Source organism: Apostichopus japonicus, chromosome 2 (assembly GCF_037975245.1).
Source record: "Apostichopus japonicus isolate 1M-3 chromosome 2, ASM3797524v1, whole genome shotgun sequence".
NCBI lineage: Eukaryota > Metazoa > Echinodermata > Holothuroidea > Aspidochirotida > Stichopodidae > Apostichopus > Apostichopus japonicus.
This window is the reverse complement of record NC_092562.1, coordinates 4,397,025-4,423,930: the sequence shown is the minus strand read 5'-3', so window position 1 is coordinate 4,423,930 and position 26,906 is coordinate 4,397,025. Positions and strand designations below refer to the sequence as shown.

The window sequence follows — 26,906 nt, the reverse complement described above, 5'->3', positions numbered from 1 at the left end:
GTATTATCAAAATACAAGAAAATGCTATGAGGTTGGGGTTTTTACCAAAAGATGCAGAAGGAAATTTTACAGTCATTTAATAATTCTAATACTGCAAGTATACTCCACGCGCACTATACAATACTGCGTATATTTGCAGGCAAATGCAGTTCTAGTTCACTTTGGCTTCGGCTTAGAGTACAACGTTTATGTATGCTGCCGTTGTTTAACGAATCTAACCGTAATAGTAACTACCGACTTTGCAATGCTCGGTCCCAGTCGCAATTTTGGCAGGTCGGTAAGAGTGACTCCATAGTTTTCCCCTTCGGGAAACCAAAAGGGAATGCGATATTATCGACACTTGTGGTTAGTACTATATTGACCTCATTAGATATTGAATGTCCCTCATGCACCTCCGTTTCTTGTTTATTTTTTGAGGAGGGAAATGAAAGGGAAAAATCCCTCATATAATCCCTACAAATTTGATATGGCTTATAGCTACGGAGCTTAGAAGATGTCCAGGAGATAGATATCTCAATATGTTAATACTTTTCTTGTGGCTAACTACTGAGGGATATTAAGAAACTGAGATATTAAAAACAATGAAGTAAATATATTTATAACTGAAAACTGAATATTGTCACGTGGTTGACTGAGTCTATACCTATTTTTTGTTTCTAATATATACTTGAATAACTGAATATTGTTATATTACGACATTAATTCAATAGTTCTAATCGCAACTCATGGCACCTATAACATTTCGTGTATTAACATGCATCATGGCTCCTACAATGTTGCAGTTAGATTTTGAATATTGCAAATCATGGCCAGTGGTGTAATGCTGGCGCCATGATTAACATGTTCATGCATGATAAACAGTGATCAGAATCACCCTTTGTATATACTGTACTAAAAAGCCTCCTGCACAAATCGAACAGAAATCTAAGAAATCCCCACATCGTGCCAAAATACAGAACACAAGTTGACAGAAAACTCTTGTATACACCGTGCTGCTTTATTCATCCAATCCGAGGACTTATAGAATATTTGTTGTAGTTTGTTTGATATATCGTTTTATGTATTAACTTTGTATGTGTAGATGTATTGTATATGGGATCCTATCATCTTATACCTTCCTTATTTTGTGCCCATTTTATGTTAGTTATTCTTCCCATTAACTTTTTTTTATGACTCCTCTTTATAAATTGAAAATGAAATAAATGAAATAAATAAATGAAATAAATAAATGAAATAAATGAAATAAATGAAATAAATGAAATAAATAAATGAAATAAATAGATGAAATAAATAGATGAAATAGATGAAATAAATGAAATAAATGATATAAAGCAAATAAAGCAACTAACGTAAATAAAGCAAATAAAGGAAACACATCATGCTAATTATGTAGGTACGAAAGTCATATCTGTCACATCCACGAAAGAGTTACTGTAGATAAAACAGGCTCGAGTACATCGCCACTAGTACAAGTAGACGTAAAATTCTCCTTAATAGGCCTATGAGTATACGAGTAGAAATGTTCGAAGTGCGAATACGAGTAGAGTCACACTATAGTATAGCCATATACCAGATTTCCAATATGCCCGGTGATTACTTGCACAAATCCATGCGGACGTTTACCAGTACACAGGCGACTCTGTGCTAGAATATATCAGTATATACGGACTCAATGTCTAAGGCCCGTCGTTTACATGTATATTAAAGCATGAAAAGAACGCCACATTTTACGGTTCTAATGTGAAAACGCATAGACTTGCACGAAGCTATATATAATTTTAGTTTAAATTACATCCTAATTCTTTTCAAATGTTTTCCCTACCCAGTGTGGATGAGGGATGGGGAAGCGGGGGAGGCTGAGGAAGGTTGGTCCCGGTGGGTGCTGGGGGTAGGGGTGCTACTAAAAGAATACCAGAAACATATATACAAATTGATATTAGGTAATTACAGGGGCGTATCAAGGATATTCGCGCCCCCCCCGGGGGGGGCGAATTACTATCTAAGCGGAGCGCCACCATTGGTTGGCGCGCAGCGTACAAGAAACTTTCTGGTTTTGGTACCCCTAGATCACTGGAAATGGCACTTCTCTGGCTTGAAAATGACCAACCAGATGTACACTTTTGCCTGAGAACCAAGTATTTCCCAATAGTTTTTTTCCATCCATAACCTTTTTGAAGATTGTCACCAGTCACAAATCATGTTCGACTCATCGCATGTCCTGCGGATCGTTGCTTTTGTAGGTGATTCTACGTCGCGGCCCACAATACCCGTCAGCCCCACTTTTCAAGGATTTCCCCATCTACATAAGACATTTCGCTGTTTACATTAGCATCATCCCGCGGTATACTGCGCAACTTTCACGGATCGTACGGTACACAATTGCATGCGATGTAATAACTGATGCTGGCTGATATAATACTGTAACGGAAATGTATCCCTTTAAGTAAATTGTTATTATAATATTATCGTTGTAGAATGAGCGTTCCTTCGGTTCTACCCGTCGATGGCCTCTCTCCCAAAAATATGTGCAGAGCTTTGGCGAGTTGCAGGTTGGGACAGCCAATGAAAATCTTACCCCTGTTTTGTTTGTAAACTTTGCTGATTCAGCACCCGAATTTGAGATGTTTCCCCTTGTTAGTGGTAGCGCAGATTGTTTCATTAGTTTGAGCTCACCACGCTCACGAGGTATTCCGAGATTGGCCTCTGACGGAGAGAGAACCGAGAGAACGCCTATTTTCTATATTTATAAGTTCAAGCAGCTGGACTTCGGGGACACTGGTCAACGTTACACTTGGTGGCAGCGGTGGGATGAAAGATCAGTCCTGGTCCTTACAGATAACACATACTGCTAGAGACAAGACCGAGACAGAGGAAGATCCAGTGATAGCCAGTAAATTCACAGAGCCGCAGAAACAGCACAGAACAGATACAGATACAGTGCAAAACAGTTAAAGAAGGCTACAGATGGAGTTTTCGAGAACCAACCCGTTCACAGACCAGAGGATTGACAATCAAAACAACGTAGAGGGATTGCCCAACCAGGAATGGAGACCTTTGATGACAGAACAGAACTCTCGTGTTTCACAAGGTGCATCCACAGAGCTGCCGTCAGAATACGAGGTTCTGAGCTCGGTGGGTTCAGAAACAACTGGCAGTCTGGTGGGTGTTACAAGTGGTCGACAACATCAACACAGAACAGAAGGGCAACAAGCAATGCCGAGTGGATCTGGGAATGAGTATGAACGACCTGCAGGTAGGCAAACTAACCCTTTCATTTTGTCCCTACAGGAAGACGAGCGTATAGGCCCGGATGCCATCTCTCCATAAGCATACCGACCCTGGCACACTGAACGCAGACAAGACAATACACAGATACACAGTGGTCAGTACCATCCCAACTACTCAACAGAGATGCAGACAGACCGGCAAAACCCACGAGGTTACAGACAACAGATTGATACCGGTGTACCTTACAAGACCGAAGAAGAGAGTAGGAATACAGCCCAGCTTCCAGGGAAGGCGAATGTCACACCACCACAGTATGATGGAAGTACAAGCTGGGACGACTACGCAGTACAGTTCGAGTTAATAGCAGAATTGAATAACTGGCCAGAGGCAGCAAAGGCATTGTATTTGGCAGCAAGTCTGAAGGGACAAGCAAGGGCGATCCTGAGTGACCTGGACAGAAGTCGGAGAAGAAGTTACAGAGCACTCACAGAAGCTTTAGGCAGACGATTTAGTCCGGCGAATCAAACACAGTTGTTTAGAGCTATTTTGAAGAACAGACAGAGGCAACCAGCTGAAAGTCTTACAGAGCTCGCCCAGGATATTAAGCGCCTTGCGTTAAAAGCCTACCCGGATGCACCGTACGAAATGGTGGAGACTCTTGCAAAGGAGTACTTCGTAGACTCTCTGGGAGACACAGAGACCCGATGGAGAGTATACCAGTCCAGACCCGTGAACTTATCCGATGCAGTAACCGTTGCAGTTGAACTAGAGGCATTCCACCTGGCAGAAGTAAAGAAGGGTAACCTCAAGAGACCTACAGCAAGAGCCGTTTTACAAACAGAAAAGCAGGAAGACAAAGTAGAAAGACAGATGCAACTACTTAGGGAGAATCTGGCAAAGACAATGGAGCACTACATGTCGAAGATACATGAAGAACTGGCAAGCGGAAATTACAGGAAACAGACAGTCGCGAGTGGGCAAGGTCGCAACATGTCCTGGCAAGACCAAGACAGACCACCACTCAAATGTTGGGGTTGTGGAAAGTTTGGCCACATAAAGAGAAATTGTCGGGAACCATACCAAGAAGACACCACAGGAAAGTCGTATCAGGGAAACGAGAAGGAACCGGACTTGAGGGTCGAAGGCCGGCAGTAAACTCTAGGCCCGCAGGAGTGAGCGTTAGTACAGGATGGGTGCAAGATAGGGATTCTGGGATATTTGTTGATGGCATTATGCAGGGTACTACAGTTAACTTTTTGGTCGATACAGGTGCCAACATAACAATAATAAAGCCCAGCGTATACAGATCTATCCCTGAATTCTGTCGTCCCCACTTAAGACCTGTTGGCAGTGAGATGGTGTTAGCAGATGGACTGAGTTATTTGCCGTTCGAAGGATGTGCCACTGTACAGATAGAGCTTGCAGGACATAGGGTAGAACACACAGTTTGGGTGGCTGAGATTGGAGCGGATGCAATCCTGGGTTTGGAGTTCATGAGAAGCCACAACTATCACTTGGATGTGATTAACGGTATTTTGTCTTGGGGAGGACCAAGAAAGAGCAGTGAGGTGAAGAAGGTGACGGAGACTCATGTTTGCCATGTTTTGGTAGATGAAACCGTAGTAGTTGCCCCTGGATGTGAGGCAATAGTGCTAGGATGAATCTCTGAGGGACCTCGGCACTGGGAAGCAGCTCTGGTAGAGCCAACAGAAAAGTTTGTCGAAAAACATTGTTTGTTGGTGGCTAAAGGTCTGGCTGATCCAAGGGAAAGCAAGATTCCGTTGAGAGTGTTTAACCCAACGTCTGATGTGAAAAGAGTGTATGGTGGTACATGTATAGCTTCATTAGAAGAGACGGGGAATCTAGATGTTTCGTTCCCTGAAACAGCGCGTCAGAAACAGAAGGTATCGGCGGTGTCGACAAAACGTTGCGAGCAGGGGGAAGTCCCTCAACATGTTACAGAACTATTGGAGGCGGAAGACGGACATATGAATGATGAACAACGAGCTTTACTGAAAGAACTAGTTACAGACTATGCTGATGTGTTTGCGAGATCATCTGCTGACTTGGGATATACCACAGTCGCCCAGCACAAGATCGACACAGACAACGCAAGGCCAGTCAAACAACCAGCAAGACGAGTCCCAGTACAACAGAGGGAAGTGGAGAGAGAACTCTTGCAACAAATGCTAGATGCGGGAGTGGTTGAACCATCATCAAGTCCGTGGGCGTCACCTATAGTTCTGGTGAAGAAGAAAAATGGTTCGACAAGATTCTGTGTAGTTTATAGAAGATTAAACACATTGACAGTCAAGGACAGCTACCCCATCCCCAGAATCGCAGATTCACTGGATGCGATGGCAGGTTCCCGTTGGTTTAGCACATTAGATCTAGCCAGTGGCTATTGGCAAGTTGGTATGGCAGCAGAAGACAGACAAAAGACGGCGTTCATAACCGGAAATGGCTTGTATCAATTCCGTGTTATGCCATTTGGACTGTGCAACGCGCCCGCCACATTCGAAAGACTAATGGACCGTGTGCTATCTGGACTCCATTGGGAAGCATGCTTAGTTTACCTTGACGATGTCATCGTATATGGTGCCACATTTTCCGAACCTATGGACCGACTAAAGACCATTTTCAACCGATTTAGAGACGCAGGACTAAAACTAAGCCCAGGCAAGTGTCAGCTGTTTAAGCAGAGTGTCACGCACTTAGGGCACATTGTCTCTAAGGATGGTGTAGGTACAGATCCAGAGAAGGTGAAGGCTGTCAAAGAATGGCCGAGACCACAGAACCTATCAGAAGTTAGGAGCTTTGTAGGCCTGTGTGGCTACTACCGTAGATTTATACGAGGCTTTGCTCAAATTGCACTACCGTTGTTCAAGCTTACTGAAAAGAAACAGAAGTTTGATTGGAACCAGGACTGCGAGACAGCTTTTTCCGGACTCAAGACAGCGTTGACAACAGCTCCAGTACTTCACTACCCAATGAGCAGCGGGCAAGATTTCATATAAGACACATATGCAAGTGACTTTGCAACCGGTTCCGTTTTATCGCAGATCCAAGACGGAAACGAAAAGCCCATAGCATATTTCAGCAAGACCATGAGTAAGCAAGAGAGACGTTATTGTATCACAAGAAAAGAACTACTGGCCGTCGTACAGTCAGTTAAACACTTCCACCATTATCTCTAAGGCACCAGGTTCCTGATCAGAACAGACCATGCAGCCCTCAAATGGCTGATGAGTTTCAAGCACCCAGAAGGACAAACAGCAAGATGGTTGGAGATACTTGGCACTTACACCTTTGAGATCTCCCATCGTCCTGGACGCTTCCATGGTAATGCAGACGGTCTCTCCCGACGACCATGTTCGGATGATTGCCAACATTGTACGAGAACAGAAACCGGTGATATTGATCGAGACGGACCAATGGAGTTCAAGACCAACAAGTGGAAACGGGAAGAAAAGACAGATCAAGGTGATGGCTGCGACAGAAGTAACGGGACCGTGGACGGGGAGACTAAGGAAACAAAACAAGTCGCTGTAGTTTCTTCAAGTACAGAACCACCCGGCCTTGGTTACAGAAATGGACCAATCAAGACCTGAAAGCTGAACAACTTAAAGATGTAGAACTACGAAAGATGCTAACTTGGAAAGAAAACAAAGTTGATCGTCCTTCGTGGAAAGAAGTGTCAGCTGAAGGGAAAGAACTGAAAGCGTATTGGGCTCAATGGGACAGATTGGAAGTTCGACAAGGCCTTCTATGTAGAAGATGGGAGGACCACGGAGGGGATTGCATCACGTGGCAGTTCATAGTCCCCAGAAGTCTACAAGAAGAAGTTATACAGTTATTTCATGACAACCCAACTTCCGGACACCTTGGAGTAAGAAGGACAATGTATAGAGTTCAGGAAAGATATTATTGGAATACCTGGAGACGAAAGGTAGAACGATGGTGTTAGGTGTGTAAGGTATGTTGTTCAAGAAAAGGCCCGGCGAAAGGGAAAGCAAAATTACAGACCTACCGGGTTGGAATCCCGATGGAAAGAATAGCGATTGATATCTTGGGACCGTTACCACTGACAGACAGAAACAACAAATACATCATGGTGGTTGCCGACTACTTCACCAAGTGGGTAGAAGCTTTCCCGTTGAAAGACCAAAGTGCGGAAACGGTTGCTGACACCCTGGTGACAGACTTTGTGAGTCGTTTTGGCGTTCCGAGGCAAATTCATACTGATCAAGGGAGGAACTTTGAGTCCAACCTCTTTAAAGAACTGTCAATTGCTAGGAGTGGACAAGACTAGAACAACTCCGTACCATCCGCAGAGTGACGGCATGGTAGAACGATTCAACCGTACCTTGGAAGAAATGTTATCGAAAGTCGTCGACAGCGATCAGAAAAATTGGGACAAATGCATACCGCTAGTGATGATGGCATACCGTTCCTCTATTCACGAATCCACTGGACATTCTCCGGCGGAAATGATGCTTGGACGTGAGATTCCTTTACCCGTTGACCACATCATCGACAGGGGTGAACTAAGTACTGAAAGAACACTCCACAGCTATGCCCAAGACCTTGAAGACAGACTGAGGATAATCCACGAGAGTGCTAGAGAAAAGTTGCAGATCGCGGGCGAGAGACAAAAGAGAAGTTACAACCGAAATGTCAAAGACTGGTGTTACAAGAAAGGTGACGTTGCCATGTTACAGACAACCCAGAGACGCAAGGGACTTAGCCCAAAGCTACAGCCGAAGTGGACAGGACCCTTCCTCATCACAGACCAGTTGAGCGATGTGACGTACAGAATAAGGAAAAGTAACAAGAGCAAGGCAAGTGTGGTCCACCACAATCGTCTCAAGCTATATCCAGGCGAGATTCCAATCGATATTCGCAAGATGACCCACAAGCAGAATTTAAAGACTCTAGTGAATGTTGCAGTTCAAACTGACCAGAATCCTAAGTTGAGAATCAGAAAACCTGTACTGGTAAAGAGAGATAGGCACAGAAGAAGCCAAGATAAAAGATGCGAGAGAGGAAAATTCAAGGTCACAAGAGGATCACGTACCCCAAGACGGTCAAGTCGTCTGCGTCGAATACCTTCCTGGCTACAGGACTGTATTAGAACAGACAAGATTGCATTCCATTAATCAAATTGAATCTTTTCCGTTTTCCTTTCAGATACAAACACTGACTGATACAGCATGGAGCGCAAAGACGAGACAGAGTGGAGCGATGGAGAACTACAGAGGTGCAAAGAATACCGCTGCAGAATCTGTAGACAAAGGCAGTCCAGTGCGGCAGATTTGAAATCACATTTCCAGAAGGAGCACAGTAGGAAGAGATTCCATTGCGAAACCTGCTCGTACCAGAGTGACCGAAAGACAGATGTACAGAGACACTCTGGTGCCAAGCATCGAAAGTTAGAGCCGAAGGCTAAAGGGAAAAAGGACCATCGCAACGATGGGAACAAATACTACGACAAAGAGCCACCCAAGGTACAAAGAATGACATCTGCGTATGCGCCAGCCCTGGAGGACCTGATGGGGTCACCACTGTCCTCCTTATCAAGACCCCCAACACCGCAGGCTGCAAAAGGAATTCCGACCCCAGAGAGCCAAGTACACCGCCAGAAATCTCAAAGTAAGACCAGCGTGATTCCAACTTTAACACCGGAGAGACCTGGCACAGACCCTCGACTGTTCCGTGGGGACACGTCGGACCCTGGGATGCGAGTCAGTGAGTGGAGGGAGAAAAGTAAGGTGCTCTCATGCAGCGCAACGCAGGTGGAATGGAAGGTGAGGAGGTTTGAAACCGGGATCAGACTAACAACACTGACGGAGACGGCAATCCACCCAGATGGGACGGTGTTCCGAGCAACCAAGGAGACTGTAGAGGGGCCGGCCAACTGAAGTAAACGTGGTGGAGAATATTAGCTCTTAGTTTTGTACTTCTACTTATATTATTTTGTATTTCTGTCAAGTTGTATTTGTAAAAGTGTTCTTAAAGATGTAAGCTTAATTCGTAAATGCGTGGTAGCATTTGTCTTTTTAAGAGGGGGGTAGTGTAACGGAAATGTATCCCTTTAAGTAAATTGATATTATAATATTATCGTTGTAGAATGAGCGTTCCTTCGGTTCTACCCGTCGATGGCCTCTCTCCCAAAAATATGTGTACAGCTTTTGCGAGTTGCAGGTGGGGACAGCCAATGAAAATCGTACCCCTGTTTTGTTTGTAAACTTTGCTGATTCAGCACCCGAATTTGAGATGTTTCCCCTTGTTAGTGGTAGCGCAGATTGTTTTATTAGTTTGAGCTCACCACGCTCACGAGGTATTCCGAGATTGGCCTCTGACGGAGAGAGAACCGAGAGAACGCCTAGTTTCTATTTTTATTAGTTCAAGCAGCTGGACTTCGGGGACACTGGTCAACGTTACAATACTGACATTAAGATGATTTGAACGCGCGCGAGGCGCCCGAAAACTTTTGGTTATTTTTTTTTCGGGCAAGTCGTAACAGCCCCAAATCAAATTGTGCTCCTATGTCCGTGACTTCACACATAGACAGTTTTGAGGCTGTTCATCCTGGAACGCCATTTTCATGCTCATTGATATGATGTGATATCTGCTGTTTGCGTTACAAATTCGAGCAGGCGCGTAGCGAGGAATTTGCCAAATGAGGAGCGAAGCCTGTAGGCAAACTATCTAAGCGTAGCGCCACCATTGGCGCGAAGCGTACAAGAACATTTTTGGTCGAAAATGCCTCCCAGATTGCTGGAAATGACACTTCCCCGGCCTTTTAAGTTGCATCTAAGCATTTTTTATTTTGAAATTACTCACGATATTATACAAAAGTATGCTCAAGGGGGGGGGGGGGCGGTCGCCCCTTCCCGAAATGCGTCATGTTCCCCGACGACACGGTCGAGTTCGAGACCAGCCACAGTTGGTTTCATAGCAGGTTTCATATACACACACACGCGTTATGATAGACCATATTTAGTATATATGTACATATACATTAGTGAGAGAGGACAAAATGGAAACGTCAAAAATGGAGTTGACGATGTTAGGGGTAGGGTGAGGCGCACGCCCCTTCCAAATTCCTTGATCAGTCACTGGCTACCCTGTGTATACAAAAGGGATCAGCGCAGTAATGATGTCACTGTCCTCTTTTTCTTCCCGGTGTCTTGGCGTTTTTCTTTTACTCCCTCCTTTTCTCTTTTTTCTCTCTTTTTTCATTTTCTTTTCCCTTCCTTCCTTCCTCTCCTCCTCCTCTTTTTTCCCTCTCTTTTTTCCTTTTTTCTTCTCTTTTTTTCTCTCCTCTTTGTCTTACCGGGGGGGGGGGGGGTCGCCCGCCCCCAACACCCCCCCTGGATACGCGCCTGAATTATGTCGTATCAATTGAAAAACATCCTTGCGTGTATATATAGCTCGCAAATATCATGTTGCAACAACTTCAATACATTGATAACAATTATGTCATGTAAATGCCAATAGGCCCTATATCTGAACAAAATACTGCAAATCTCTGGCTTTTTCCGACCATTTGTATAACTGTACCTTGTTGATATTTTGTTTCCTTACCATTTTGAAACGACATAGAACGCACGCAATGTTTTCCCCAAAGTGTGTTTGTAGCCATCATTGCCAGTAATACGGGTGAACGTAGAAAGAAGGCCACAGATAAAGAGAGTCCGGAACGGAGAACATCCGGTACAGAGTATGATCACCAACATGTGAATAAATACAAGCGTCACTTTGATCCATGTACAGAAATCTCGCAGTTAGTTGGTCCGCCTCCACTGGTCAACACGAGCAGTCTTACGCCGAGTTTGTAAATAAAACTGTAACGTAATACATAACTAACCACACATAATAAAGTAAGACAAATAAAGGAGGGGAAATAAAAAATCAAATATTTTAGATTAAAAAAAAAGTAATTTGCTTTTGCAGAGAGATATGGCATTTTATAACCGGTTATTGGTCTTGTTTGTTTCTCTGATGTGTCTTTGTCAGTTGATTAGTGCCTGCAGTTATTTCGCCAGCTATGACGAGGATCAGGAACCGAAAATAGAGCCGACAACAGCGATACCGGTATCCCAGTTACCGCCAGAACAAGAACAAGGTAAGAACGATTATCAAATTACATATGTCTTAAATTGCAAATTAATGGTAGAGGTGGCGGAAGTGTGGTCAATCTATCAATATTGGGGGGGGGGGGGAGAGCAGACTTCGAGGGGCAGTGGGACATGAAATTTAGTTTGAGCGGGTTAAACCACCAAACCACCTCAAAGCGGAGATCAAATGCCAGTACTGAGTTTTACGTTTTTCAACATAAGGGCACAGTTTGAGCACAACTGTTATGAAATTACTATTTCTTCATAAACAAACATATTTATTTATTTTTTACAAGACGAGGGGGTGGGGGACATGGTGGGGTAACGCGCATGTACTCCCGCTTCTAATGGACGTGTTAAGTTGGTCAGACAATGGGCGAACGTTAATTATTACGTGCCAACCTTTCCTATAACAGCTATGATATTATGGGTGTGTGCAAGAATAAACCTTACCTTAATCGTTAAGAAGAATACTTGGCATTTGTAAGTTATTGGTAAGATAGAGAAATTTACAACGAAAATCTTCCCTAAAAAGGGAAATGGTTAAACAATAGCGTTGAACATAGGAAATCGTTCTTTCCAATGAGCTTGTTCTTGTATTTAAGTATATACACTGCAGGCATGGGGAGCTGGTGTACTAATTGACTAAAACTAGGAATAGTTTCAACTTATCACATGTCTAGGATGAAAAAAAGGGTATACCCGCCCTTGTTGTTTAGCGTGAGGTCTATTCGTTACGTACTTATGATTATATTGTGGACTGCAGTTTACATATGTAAGTCAGTATATTTAGTGAAGTTAAAATAATGATCATTCACGTCATTTTAATCCCCAAATGAAAGAGTTTGTTCTCATCACTGACTGAATGTCGGCATTATTGTAAACGTACATTGGTTTCAAGGCTTCGTCGAAATCATCGAGAGTTGTCTTTTCAATATATTTGTTATCTTTGCGGAATGATCATTTGCAGATTAAAAAGAGGAGAAAAATCAAAAGACCTTTTCAACTAATTTGCTAAGATCAGGTCATTCACTCTGTTGTTCCTTACTAATTTGCCGAATAATGTACATTTTTACCAAGTTGAAACGGTCAACTTATAATGATCATGTAATAAGTATTCATGCTTGCAATGCTCCTTTAAATGTTCTCTAATCGGTGATGTCATCATCTCCCCAGTCTTGGCCTAATTATTAATGTTCATCTGTTATTTCACAAGTTGTTAAACTAGTTTTAAAAAAGAAATACAAAATACCCAGGTTACGAAATACAAGACAATTTGTCCTTGCCAAGTCATAATAATCTTATACGTGTTCCTAGATTATTGTGTCTTATGTTGCTTCCGTATTAGATGACCTAAAGAGATATTTTCCGGTTACAAAGAACCTGATGTACTCGTTTACTACGGGTGATGTTACATCATAGGTCTATAACTGATGACCAGATCTCAAAATGTTGCCCTCTAAAAGGGTGACATTAGCCAGATGTTTGGTCTAATTAATATACTTCATAGTTGAAAAGAAAAGCGAAATTGCATGAGTGCTAATAATGTTTCTAATAAAGTTTTTCAGGCTTTAAAATATTATGAAATCTCTTGAATGCCCATTTAAGACTAAATTGAAGACCAAGACTCCTCCTCTGCAGTGCAGGCTTAATAATACTATAAATGATTAATTATGTTAAACCATGCATTGTTTCATTAATTCTAATAAATCAACAGAAACAAGTTTCTTATAACTTCAAATGAACCACATATCACAATGACATTCAATTACAAGTTTGTACTTGAGTTGCAACGCATTGTAAAAAAATAAAGTACGGTACTGATATAGTGTTTTTGACATCTGTTATAGACCAAGTACAACAGCCACTTTTATTGATGAGCCACATATGTTTAAATAGTCATTTCTCAAACATTAAAGGTAGTAAAGACAAAAACACGGCCCATCTGTTTTGACAGTCTACGACATATCAATTAAAGTCACTCCCTTAAAGCAGACTATAGTATGTCCTCCAATCACTAAGTTTGATGAACCTTAGACGGGTTCAAAAGCCCTTTTCTCGACTACAGGAATACGTTACTTATAGAAATCAGTGACCTTGTATTTTTGCTGGTGTTTTCAACGATCTGTAACAGGAATTAAACGTTTAAGTTTCATATTCTCCTCAACTCGACCAATTTAACGTATTCCAAGGCGACAAGTATATACAAATCTATAATTGACGTTCAAAATGTGTCGGACTCGCTGTGAACCTTCTCATGACTTTACCAGTTTCCGAAATTACATTAACCGAAAGATAATTGGTAAAGTATAGGTGACTTTAGCCTGTAAAAAGACAACATCCGGTTTATCAAAAACAAAGTAAAAACGGTTTTACAGTATTATATGTAATAGTAAGAATGAATGGTCATTGGTATCCGTGCATCGACTGACAAATCTATATATGATTAGCATGTATTCGTTTGTGTGTGACTTATAACGTGCATGTGACATGCGCATAAAGAATTCGTATGTATATGGGGCACGTAACTAAATGATATCTCAAAAGAACCAATGATGACAGTAACATCTTCCTCTTCTCTTTATAGGTGGAAGTTTGTACTAAATTAATTTTTTTTTTCATCATATCAGTCTAGTAGTGGATTTCATTTTGTCATATTGGGAAGAGCTGACACTTCACGTAACCGATAGACTGTATGATTTAAGGTAATCTAATCAAGAGGTGCGTGGTATTCAAGTGTATTTCGTATACATGTATTGCACTATAGGTCATTCACCGATGACCGCATTACGTAGCTTAAATCAGTGGCATGCGCTAAGAGGAAGTGTCAGGGAGTGGCAGAGGGCCCTAGCTACACTCCTACACCTATAGATCGATAGTGGGGGGGGGGGGGGGGACGTTAAATCAAGGGATTTTTCACGTTCAAACGTATTTATTAGCACAACGTTGCGTTTAGACTATTAATCCCTAATTAATATTTGCACCATTTGACGTCTTAACTATGTCATTTTCTTCTGGGTGACATACGTGAGAGAATCCACAGCAACAACCCCTTGTAGGTTAAAAGAAGAGAAAATACATATATGTCCACCTATAGCCCGTCCATGAAAGTTCACTTCCCTAAAACAAACTCAAAGTCGTTGGGGGTGAACAATAGCGTTGAACATAGGAAATCGTTCTTTCCAATGAGCTTGTTCTTGTATTTAAGTATATACACTGCAGGCATGGGGAGCTGGTGTACTAATTGACTAAAACTAGGAAAAGTTTCAATTTATCACATGTCTAGGATGAAAAAAGGGTATACCCGCCCTTGTTGTTTAGCGTGAGGCCTATTCGTTACGTACTTATGATTATATTGTGGACTGCGGTTTACATATGTCCGTCAGTATATTACTGAAGTTAAAATAATGATCATTCACGTCATTTTAATCCCCAAATGAAAGAGTTTGTTCTCTTCACTGATTGAAATGTTGGCTTTATTGTAAAATTGGTTTCAAGGCTTCGTCGAAATCATCGAGAGTTATCTTTTCAATATATTTGTTATCTTTGCGGGATAATTATTTGTAGATTAAAAAGAGGAGAAAAATCAAAGACCTTTTCAACTAATTTGCTAAGATCAGGTTATTCACTCTGTTGTTCCTACTAATTGCGGAATAATGTACATTTATACCAAGTTGAAACGGTCAACTTATAATGATCATGTAATAAGTATTCATGCTTGCAATGCTCCTTTAAATGTTCTCTAATCGGTGATGTCATCATCTCCCCAGTCTTGGCCTAATTATTAATGTTCATCTGTTGTTTCACAAGTTGTTAAACTAGTTTTAAAAATAGAATTACAAAATACCCAGGTTACGAAATACAAGACAATTTGTCCTTGCCAAGTCATAATAATCTTATACGTGTTCCTAGATTATTGTGTCTTATGTTGCTTCCGTATTAGATGACCTAAAGAGATATTTTCCGGTTACAAAGAACCTGATATACTTGTTTACTACGGGTGATGTTACATCATAGGTCTATAACTGATGACCCGATCTCAAAATGTTGCCCTCTAAAAGGGTGACATTAGCCAGATGTTTGGTCTAATTAATATACTTCATAGTTGAAAAGAAAAGCGAAATTGCATGAGTGCTAATAATGTTTCTAATAAAGTTTATCATCGTATACGGCTTTAAAATATTATGAAATCTCTTGAATGCCCATTTAAGACTAAATTAAAGACCAAGACTCCTCCTCTGCAGTGCAGGCTGAATAATACTATAAATGATTAATTATGTTAAACCATGCATTGTTTCATTAATTCTAATAAATCAACAGAAACAAGTTTCTTATAACTTCAAATGAACCACATATCACAATGACATTCAATTACAAGTTTGTACTTGAGTTGCAACGCATTGTAAAAAAATAAAGTACGGTACTGATATAGTGTTTTTGACATCTGTTAGACCAAGTACACCAGCCACTTTTATTGATGAGCCACATATGTTTAAATAGTCATTTCTCAAACATTAAAGGTAGTAAAGACAAAAACACGGCCCATCTGTTTTGACAGTCTACGACATATCAATTAAAGTCACTCCCTTAAAGCAGACTATAATATGAACTCCAATCACTAAGTTTGATGAACCTTAGACGGGTTCAAAAGCCCTTTTCTCGACTACAGGAATACGTTACTTATAGAAATCAGTGACCTTACATTTTTGCTGGTGTTTTCAACGATCTGTAACAGGAATTAAACGTTTAAGTTTCATATTCTCCTTAACTCGATCAATTTAACGTATTCCAAGGCGACAAGTATATACAAATCTATAATTGACGTTCAAAATGTGTGACTCGCTGTGAACCTTCTCATGACTTTACCAGTTTCCGAAATTACATTAACCGAAAGATAATTGGTAAAGTATAGGTGACTTTAGCCTGTAAAAAGACAACATCCGGTTTATCAAAAACAAAGTAGAAACGGTTTTACAGTATTATATGTAATAGTAAGAATGAATGGTCATTGGTATCCGTGCATCGACTTACAAATCTATATATGATTAGCATGTATTCGTTTGTGTGTGACTTTTAACGTGCATGTGACATGCGCATAAAGAATTCGTATGTATATGGGGCACGTAACTAAATGATATCTCAAAAGAACCAATGATGACAGTAACATCTTCCTCTTCCCTTAATAGGTGGAAGTTTGTACTAAATTTTTTTTTTTTTTTCATCATATCAGTCTAGTAGTGGATTTCATTTTGTCATATTGGGAAGAGCTGACATTTCACGTAACCGATAGACTGTATGATTTAAGGTAATCTAATCAAGAGGTGCGTGGTATTCAAGTGTATTTCGTATACATGTATTGCACTATAGGTCATTCACCGATGACCGCATTACGTAGCTTAAATCAGTGGCATGCGCTAAGAGGAAGTGTCAAGGAGTGGCAGAGGGCCCTACCTACACTCCTACACCTATAGATCGATAGTGGGAGGGGGGGGGGGGGACGTTAAATCAAGGGATTTTTCACGTTCAAAAGTATTTATTAGCACAACGTTGCGTTTAGACTATTAATCCCTAATTAATATTTGCACCATTTGACGTCTTAACTATGTCATTTTCTTCTGGGTGACATACGTGAGAGAATCCACAGCAACAACCCCTTGTACGTTAAAAGAAGAGAAAATACATATATGTCCACCTATAGCCCGTCCATGAAAGTTCACTTCCCTAAAACAAACTCAAAGTCGTTGGGGTGAACAATAGCGTTGAACATAGGAAATCGTTCTTTCCAATGAGCTTGTTCTTGTATTTAAGTATATACACTGCAGGCATGGGGAGCTGGTGTACTAATTGACTAAAACTAGGAACAGTTTCAATTTATCACATGTCTAGGATGAAAAAAAGGGTATACCCGCCCTTGTTGTTTAGCGTGAGGCCTATTCGTTACGTACTTATGATTATATTGTGGACTGCGGTTTACATATGTCCGTCAGTATATTACTGAAGTTAAAATAATGATCATTCACGTCATTTTAATCCCCAAATGAAAGAGTTTGTTCTCTTCACTGATTGAAATGTTGGCTTTATTGTAAAATTGGTTTCAAGGCTTCGTCGAAATCATCGAGAGTTATCTTTTCAATATATTTGTTATCTTTGCGGGATAATTATTTGTAGATTAAAAAGAGGAGAAAAATCAAAGACCTTTTCAACTAATTTGCTAAGATCAGGTTATTCACTCTGTTGTTCCTACTAATTGCGGAATAATGTACATTTATACCAAGTTGAAACGGTCAACTTATAATGATCATGTAATAAGTATTCATGCTTGCAATGCTCCTTTAAATGTTCTCTAATCGGTGATGTCATCATCTCCCCAGTCTTGGCCTAATTATTAATGTTCATCTGTTGTTTCACAAGTTGTTAAACTAGTTTTAAAAATAGAATTACAAAATACCCAGGTTACGAAATACAAGACAATTTGTCCTTGCCAAGTCATAATAATCTTATACGTGTTCCTAGATTATTGTGTCTTATGTTGCTTCCGTATTAGATGACCTAAAGAGATATTTTCCGGTTACAAAGAACCTGATATACTTGTTTACTACGGGTGATGTTACATCATAGGTCTATAACTGATGACCCGATCTCAAAATGTTGCCCTCTAAAAGGGTGACATTAGCCAGATGTTTGGTCTAATTAATATAATTCATAGTTGAAAAGAAAAGCGAAATTGCATGAGTGCTAATAATGTTTTTAATAAAGTTTTTCATCGTATACGGCTTTAAAATATTATGAAATCTCTTGAATGCCCATTTAAGACTAAATTGAAGACCAAGACTCCTCCTCTGCAGTGCAGGCTTAATAATACTATAAATGATTAATTATGTTAAACCATGCATTGTTTCATTAACTCTAATAAATTAACAGAAACAAGTTTCTTATAACTTCAAATGAACCACATATCACAATATTTTCTCGGGAATTACAGTCCATATGAATTTAGTTATAAGGACAACATATCAGATGCCAAAGCGATAAACTTTTGTCGAAGCTTATAGCGAATTAAAATTTCAATCATGTATATTAGTGACATCCTTTTACGGCTTCCAGGTCAAAAGTTAAAAAATACAATTCATTTTTGTGATTGAATTTACCATATGCGATTTACATTACAACAAATATTCTCTCTAAAGTACAAAAAAAACGAATACAGTTACTTGATAAAACAGTCGGCTGTATTAAACAACTCTATATAACCGTGACCTTTCTCACACCGCTCAGATACCAATGGACAGTGAAATAAATTGTCATTTACCATTTGTTACATTAATGGCGTTCTATACAACTCCCGTGTCAAGTGTAAACTAATCGACTTTTGTATGTCATCGCTATAACAGAAAGGCGAGATTGCCCTATACAATAAATAGGAGACCGCTTTGATTCTCCAGCCCAGCCCCCCCCCCTCCACCCTTTCTCCTACCAACCCTCCTACCAGCCACCAACCCTCGTCCCAAGAACTTGCTCTATATAAGACATGCCAAATACACGTCTATGGGTCTCTAGCTGAGAATCTCTTGGCGTCATTCATACCTCTGTTTTATTCATCTCTGTTTGTCACTGTAGTCTATTGACACCCTTTCCCATGCCAGACCAGTTCTAAGCTCGCAGAGTAACTTGCACACTTCATTTCTTTCCTTTTAAAGTTGAGGATGGTCTCCATTTCGTCATGATTGGTGACATCGGTGGAGATCAGCACCCTCCGTATACGACCTCAGAACAGCTCCAAACTGCTCGAGCGCTTACCTCATTAACCGCTAAATTCCGTTTAGACTTCATAGCTGAACTGGGTGATAACTTTTACTACAACGGTGTTAGTCATGTTAACGATTCAAGATTTCAGGTATAGCTTTGCTTTCTTGTAGCTTTAGTTCACACCCCATGTAACCCCCTACCCCCAAAGCGCTAGTTCACACCCCATGTACCCCCTCCCTCTCATCTACACAAATTCCCCATTCCATGGCAAAGGCGTAAATACCAATTCAAACTGTATGAAATTATACCGTTCACGAATCGATCTATGTGTTAAAAGATTATATGATTGTCTGATTGATTTATTCGTTCATTTATTCATACATATATTTGATTGATCGATCGTTTCTTTAGTTCATGGACTCAATTTTGAATTGATTCATTCTTCCATTCATTCATTCATTCCTTTATCCATTCATTCATTCATTCATTCATTCATTCATTCCTTTATCCATTCATTCATTCATTCATTCATTCCTTTATCCATTCATTCATTCGTTCGTACGTTCGCTCATTCGTTCGTTCGTCTGTTCATTAATTCATTCATTCCTTAGTCCATTCATTCATTCATTCCTTTATTCATTCATTCATTCGTTCGTTCGTTCGTACGTTCGTTCGTTCGTTCGTCCGTTCTTTCATTCGTTAATTCCTTCGTCCATTCATTCATTCATTCATTGGTTCGTTCGTGCGTTCTTTCGTTCTTTCGTTCGTTCGTTCGTTCGTTCGTTCGTTCGTCCGTCCGTCCGTCCGTCTGTCCGTTCGTTCTTTCGTTCGTTCGTTCGTTCGTTCGTTCGTTTGTTCGTTCAATTATTTATTCACAGAAGTGATGCACTGCGATATTGTCTGTAAGATCTTCATTGCATTCGTTGGCGTGTTTGTTTTGTGTATCTGTGTGTTTGTATGTTTTAACAGTCACTTGTTCTTTCATTCAATCGCTCATTATTTAACTCTCTCATCTCAATACTTCCGTTTCTTTGACCTATCGTTCACCTCCATTCGTGCATCAAATATATTTTACTTATCTATAGGACACTTTTGAGAGGGTATACAACGCCGAATCCCTCCGCGATGTTCCTTGGTATATCACGGCTGGTAACCATGACTGGGATGGCAACGTCTCCGCACAGATTGAATACAGTCAATACTCAGAGAGATGGTGACATTTTGGATTTCATTGTCACTTTATTTAATCCGACTTCCAGACAATTTATAAAAGTGTGGTTCTCATGCCATGAATAGGCAACGTTATATTCAAAGATTTGCACACATTGATATACATTTTTGACACTTTGGGGTGCAAATTTTCTACTGTATTTTTGTACTTTATATATATATATATATATATATATATATATATTTGAACAGACTGTTCAAAGTGTTTCTTTCGAGATCCGGCTTTAGGAATCATAAATGATTTCGAGTTGGTTAGCATCATGTTTGATCTCTAGAGTAAGGCAAAATATGTCACCAAATACAGAACTAGTATTGTTCGATACAGGTGACAAACGCCAACAGTGGAATTACGACGTTCCTTACCGGTTTCGATCCTCTGGACAATCAGCGTCCATAGCCATAGTGGCTATAGGGTGTCCGCGTATAGAGCGGAAGGCCCGTGGTTCGAATCCCGGTGGAGGCTGGAAGTTTTTTCACTGTTCTTGATTTTCCAACTCATTACGATATATATATATATATATATATATATATATATATATATATATATTATTTATACATGTTTTTATTATGTTTTATACCATATAGGAATTACCCAGCACTCTACTACTCAAAGCGGTTCCCTATTCCAAACACTGATGGTGCAGCTTTAAGACTAATTATGGTGGATACGATGATAATTTGCGGTAACGTCAACCACAGTGTACCTGGTTCGCCTCCAATTGGACCCACAGACAAGAATGCTTCATCCAGTGAACTTAGATGGTTGGAAAACGAACTTTCTCTAGCAAGGTATACATGGAGTATATTTGCAGATGCATTTTGCCTAGCCAGGGATGTGAGGGGTATATCCTAATCATGAATATGTATAAAATATGACATATGCGTTGGGCAACGTTACAAACAATCGCAATGTATACAGTTCAACTGCAGTATTAATGTTATCACGATCTGATTATTTGATCCTCTGATCCTTTGAATGTATTCCTAAACTTTTAAACTTGTTCATTATTAGTCAATTAAACTTTCCAGCGAAGGAAAATGATTTCGCGGGTGAAACCAAACTGGTCGTCGTCGAAGTTTGAACATGAGTGGACCATTCATTTTCAGCGTACAATATACACATATTGTTTGTTTGTATATTGGGAGCGCATTTGAACATTGCCTTGTGCTCTGGACAACTGCGCTATACAAAAAACAGTTATTATTATTATTATTATATGAATGGGTGATTTTAGATGGTGATCTGAGTGGGTGCCGTCATCATAATTCGTCATCTTCAGACGCTCTACTTTCCTGTATAATAATAATCATGTGATTAACTTTGAAGCTAAAACCTTTCCTTGATGCAGGGAAACTTACGTGATTGTGGCGGGGCATTATCCAGTGTGGTCTGTGGCGCATCATGGGCCGACTGACTGCTTGGTCAAGATGATCAAGCCAATACTGGAGACATACAACGTTACCGCTTATTTTGGAGGTCACGATCATTGCTTACAGGTACGTATTGACAATTCACAGGTATATTTTCCTTGACGTTTTTTCTTTCGTTTGATGTGATGATTCTTGTTTTGTCCTTGCCCTGATTTTGCTATATTTGAGTTTGACTTTCCTTCTTATGTTGTCTGAAATGGGTTTTGCAATTGTCAGTCAATGGTCAGTCAATGGTCAGTCAATGGTCAGTCAATGGTCAGTCAATGGTCATTCAATTGTCATTCAATTGTCAGTCAATGGTCAGTCAATGGTCAGTCAATGGTCAGTCAATGGTCAGTCAATGGTCAGTCAATGGTCAGTCAATGGTCAGTCATGGGTCAGTCAATGGTCAGTCATGTCAACAGAGAGGATGATGTACCCAATTAATGTTCGTTAGATACAGAACCAACATCAGGGATTGACCGACAACAGTCCAAAGAGACATAGACATTCAAACGTATACTAAACTTATAAGAGACAGATAATCTCAAATGTCCACTTATTTACTTACTCTGAACAAAAGTGTCATAAATAACATAGAATTTATTAAAGTAAGTCAGTGCCTGACGTAGTAAAGAACAAAGCAGAGCAAGGTTCAGACTTCTAGTTTATGGATAGCAATATCATATCGTCATCAGAAAAATCAGCGATGATAACAGAGCCAAAAAAAAAAAGCTATAGCAGAGCGAGGTTTCGATCCCCGGACTTCTGGGTTATGGGCCCAGCACGCTTCCGCTGCACCACGCTGCTTCTTGGGAAATATGTATAGAACTTAGCCTACATGCTTGTGATGAGCAGCTTTGGACTAGGTGCAAGTGTGTGTTTTTCTTTCAAGAAAGCGGTCGGTATTAATTCAATGCTCGATGACACATGATGTGATCAAATTACATAGAACATAGGATAGAACATAGGGAAAGCTAGGTTTCAATCCTTTGACCTCTAGATAAAGCGACTCCAATGTCATATCGCCGTAAGAAATATCAACGATGTTTACAACAACAAAACTAAAGCAGATATAACAGAGCGGATACTAAAGCAAAACTAAAGCAGATATAACAGGCTTCGATCCTCGGACCTCTGGATTTATGCATGGGCCCAGCACGATTCCGCTGCGCCACTCTGCTTATTAGGAAATAGCAAGGGCGGCGGAAGCACTTTTAATCTGGGGGGGGGGGGGCACCGACATCAAAGGGCACTTTTCAGAAATTCGATTGGACTGATACAGCCTTATATTTAGTACCTTTTATAACTCTTATTGTATTATCTTATTTGCGTATACACATCACTCCATCAACGTCCCCCCCCCCCCCCCTTCAAGGAAAATATGCATACTAGCACTGCAATATCCAATGTGCAAATTGGGACACAAGGAACAAGTTTTCTTTTGAGACAAAATGAGGTGAAATCATACTAGTTGCTAATCTAGGAATCTTCCAAATTAGAGTTTATTTCTGGTCAATATCTTAACAATTTTTTTTCCATTCGAAATTGCTTTGAGTTTGACCCACAGAAATTCATTAAAAGTCAGGGGCGTAGCCAGGATTTGCAAAGTTGTATGCACGACTATCTGAGCGGAGCGCCACCATGAGTTGGCGCGGAGTGTACAAGAAAATTTTTGGTTTTACAAACCCCTCAGATGGCCTGAAACGGCCCTTCCCGAGTGTTGATTCTGGTTCCCTGGCCTCCTGCTAACTTGAGACACCTCAATTTTTATGTAGAAAAAGGGCACATTTTTAACCTGAGGAAAAGTGGGGGGGGGGGGGCACGTGCCCCCTGTGCCCCCCCCGGTTCCGCCGCCCTTGGGAAATAGGTAGATGACGCTATAATATGTGTGTACCGAAAGCTTGTACTAAGAGAGCATTTGTCAAACAGACTAGATGTTGTCGGTATTTCAATTCAATGATCGAGTATAAATGACAGTATAATAGCAAAGATGGTAGCAGAGCAAGGTACACCTTCAATATTACAACGTGGAAACATCCTTGATTTCTGCTCCTTTTTTAAAAATGTTTATTTTTTATTGTAGCACATACATGAGGACGATTCCACTGTTGAGTATTTCGTTTCCGGGGCTGGTCATAACATAGACCCGTCCACTGACTTCAGTTCTACGATCCCAGCAGATTGGCAACGATTCCATTATGGCGCTAAATGGGGTCAAGGTGGATTTGCATATGTATCTGCGACTGCGCAGAATATGACTGTGACGTTCACTGATTCGGTGGTTAAGTGTGACCTTTACGAGACAACACTTGGACCAAGATACGGTTACTAAAGAATCAGAAGAAGATGGGGAAAAACGCGTCTTTATTATTCAATGATTCCCGAGTTTACTCAGGAGTAAATATAGATATTTTATACAGCTATATAGAATGGAATAAAATTTAATATGATTTATTTTAAAGTTACCCGTTCGTATATTTTGTACACGCCGGTACAGTTTAATGCAATATGGGGTTATGGCATTTTATGGTTTATGTATCGATCAAATTTTCATTTAAGAATTCCCAGGCGTCGATATTACCAAGAAACAAAGGAAACCTGTTGCTCTGTACCAGGCCTTCTCCACGTTAAGTCAATATTAACTCTAGCTACTGCTTCGCAAGTATTCTTTGCATTGATTGAAATTATAACGTCGGAAAAAATTGATCGTGCGCGCTTTGCATCAAACTCAAACACTAACCATCCCTCCTCACTTTCTCTTGTTATTACTTATCAAATGATTCATGACTGACCAAAATTTCGGACCAACTCATTTTCCTCCCATCTCGCCAAGATGCCCCTCTCCAGCCTCTCCCGGATAGGCCCTCTCAACCCAATCCCCAATAGTGTTTATTTCAGTGTCAATACAATTATATACCCCATAATTATCTGACATGCTTCGCCACTTATCTTACTCTCTTCCAAAAGTGATCAAAACGTGAACTTGAAATATCCAATATTTCTCGTTAACGATAAGACATGCATTAAGAGAGTGCAGTTGCAGGGCTTTACTATCGATATGGCAACATGAATGATACAGTCGGTCCCAGTTGGTGCCTAAAGAAATGTCTTCTTCGTTGGTTTAATGGGTGCCAATACATGGCTTAGCCAATAAAGACCTTTTTCCCGCTGATTATTCGGGGCTCAGTTCTGGCTGGGTTATACCTTAGCCGTGATGTAGCTACTTTGGAAGGAGAAGTAGTATGTCTCTCTATCACTGCAGCGGGAAGAATTGCCGATCAGACTTGCTCCACCAACCCCCCCCCCCCCGCCTTCGTCACATCTTTGGCAGTGCTGTCCTAAAGATGTTGCTGCTGTTGTTGTACTTAAGCACTTCTTAGGTCTATTCTATTTTTCCGTTAATAAATCGTTTTACATATAAAGATGTGGAATTGCAATCAAAGAGTGAAGACGATAGTTTCAAGAACACTCGAAAATGTGGACAAAATCGTGAAAATAAATAAATAACTGGATAATTGTTATGAAGAAAGATATTGTAGGGAGGGAGGGGGGTGGGTGGGTGGAGGAGAAAGAGTGACGTCATCATGTTTGAGCATATTGTTGTCTTAGGCCATGAATGTGTTTTTAACATATTAGAACATTATAGTTATTATATAACTGGACTCATAAATTCACATGATTGACCAAGCTGTTCATTGTCATTGTGTCTCTTTTGTTTCGTGTCGGGATAAACTGAATTACACCTTTTGATGAAATATGAATCTATTCCAACCAATGTTACCCCCAATCTGATGTACGGTGTTGTGGACAGGGTTGGGAGGGGAAGGGGTGGGCTGTTAGTGGCTTCACCACCTTTGAGCATACGTTTGTTACCGATTAAGCCCCCCCCCCCCTCCACGTGTATACAGGCTTGTTAATGTGTATACAGGCATTCAAAGGACGTATATCACAGTGCCCACAACGACCAAGTGTCTACCCGTCTATCACTACGTGAAAAACTCTGACGGTGCGGAAAAGCCTAAGAGCGTATGGGGATGATGTTGGTGTCAAGTTCTTTCTTTTCATCTCTCCACTTTTGTAAGAGAGAATGACTTATATACATGAGCCCTTACTTAACACTAACCCTTAACCGGTGACCCATGCATCAGCGTTCTCATTTTGGGGACTCGTAAGCGACTCGGTGTGGAACAATGTTGGTTGTGAAACGATTTGTTTCAAAGTATTGCGGGATTGGGGATCAGAAAATTATTACATTTATCCCACATTAGTTTATTACTTTTTTTAATTCTATACACATTTGTGGCGGGGAATTATTTGATGAGAGCAACCCAAAGTTTCTACTTTTTTATGAGTGTTTGTTTGTTTTGATTTGTTTGGGTTGTTTGTTGTTGTTATTGTAATTTACAATAATGTGCACCTTTCGATGGCTACTGGGGACAGTCAGAGCCATATATTCAGCTCTACATACGGCTCTGATACGACCGAACAGGAAGATGGCGCAATTGCAAATAAAATTGTCAACCTATGTACAATTATCTCTAAGAATGTTCATACTACGACTAGGGAGTTGTTATGGAGCTCCATGATATACGACCGTCCCATTTTCACGTGCGTAGTTATTAACAAGCAATCGAAAAGAGATGTTGTTATATCAGCATTTAAGAAAAGGTTAATTCCATGCACATTTATACCGATGGAGTATCTGTGGGGTACCTTCCCTCATCCCTCTATACGTGCGAACACCCCCCCCCCCCCCCATATTCGTTTAAATTGCTTTCCTTGGTGTGTACTGTGATTTAACACTACTACTAGCTTCTTAGAAAGAAATATTTTGCCCCGAGTAGACACTTTTATCACCTCTCGGTACTCCCCACCACAGCTTTACCTATGGTCAGCTGAACAGTTTGAAGGGCTCCATAAAGTTGTATTGTAGTGTATGTATGTATGTATATTAGATCCTCCTGCAAGCAGGAAGTCGCGAAGAAACCTCATTGGCTTATCAAAGCCGCAAGCTGACCGAAGTCAGTCTCTTACATTCATATGTAACGTCCATGATTATGAATTGTTAATTGTCAACAACTCTGTAACTGGACGACATTATATTAGTCTTTGTATTGTAACTTTGGTGTTGTGCGAAGTTATTAACAGAGCCTTTGACATACAATT

General features: G+C 40.5%; 2 protein-coding genes across 2 annotated transcripts; both read left to right on the top strand.

Moving 5' to 3' along the window:
* The first annotated feature begins 3,411 nt into the window (after nt 1–3,411).
* On the top strand, nt 3,412–6,245 carry LOC139976252 (uncharacterized). Its single transcript, XM_071984880.1, has 3 exons — nt 3,412–4,379; nt 4,568–4,866; nt 4,978–6,245. Exons 1-3 carry the CDS (start codon nt 3,412–3,414, stop codon nt 6,243–6,245), a joined length of 2,535 nt encoding a protein of 844 aa, XP_071840981.1.
* Nucleotides 6,246–10,987: 4,742 nt separating this feature from the next.
* On the top strand, nt 10,988–24,089 carry LOC139975034 (tartrate-resistant acid phosphatase type 5-like). Its single transcript, XM_071982645.1, has 6 exons — nt 10,988–11,359; nt 19,049–19,245; nt 20,183–20,310; nt 20,913–21,116; nt 21,677–21,824; nt 23,824–24,089. The coding sequence occupies exons 1-6, from the start codon at nt 11,194–11,196 to the stop codon at nt 24,070–24,072; spliced, it is 1,092 nt and encodes a 363-aa protein (XP_071838746.1). The 5' UTR covers nt 10,988–11,193; the 3' UTR covers nt 24,073–24,089.
* Nucleotides 24,090–26,906: the final 2,817 nt, after the last annotated feature.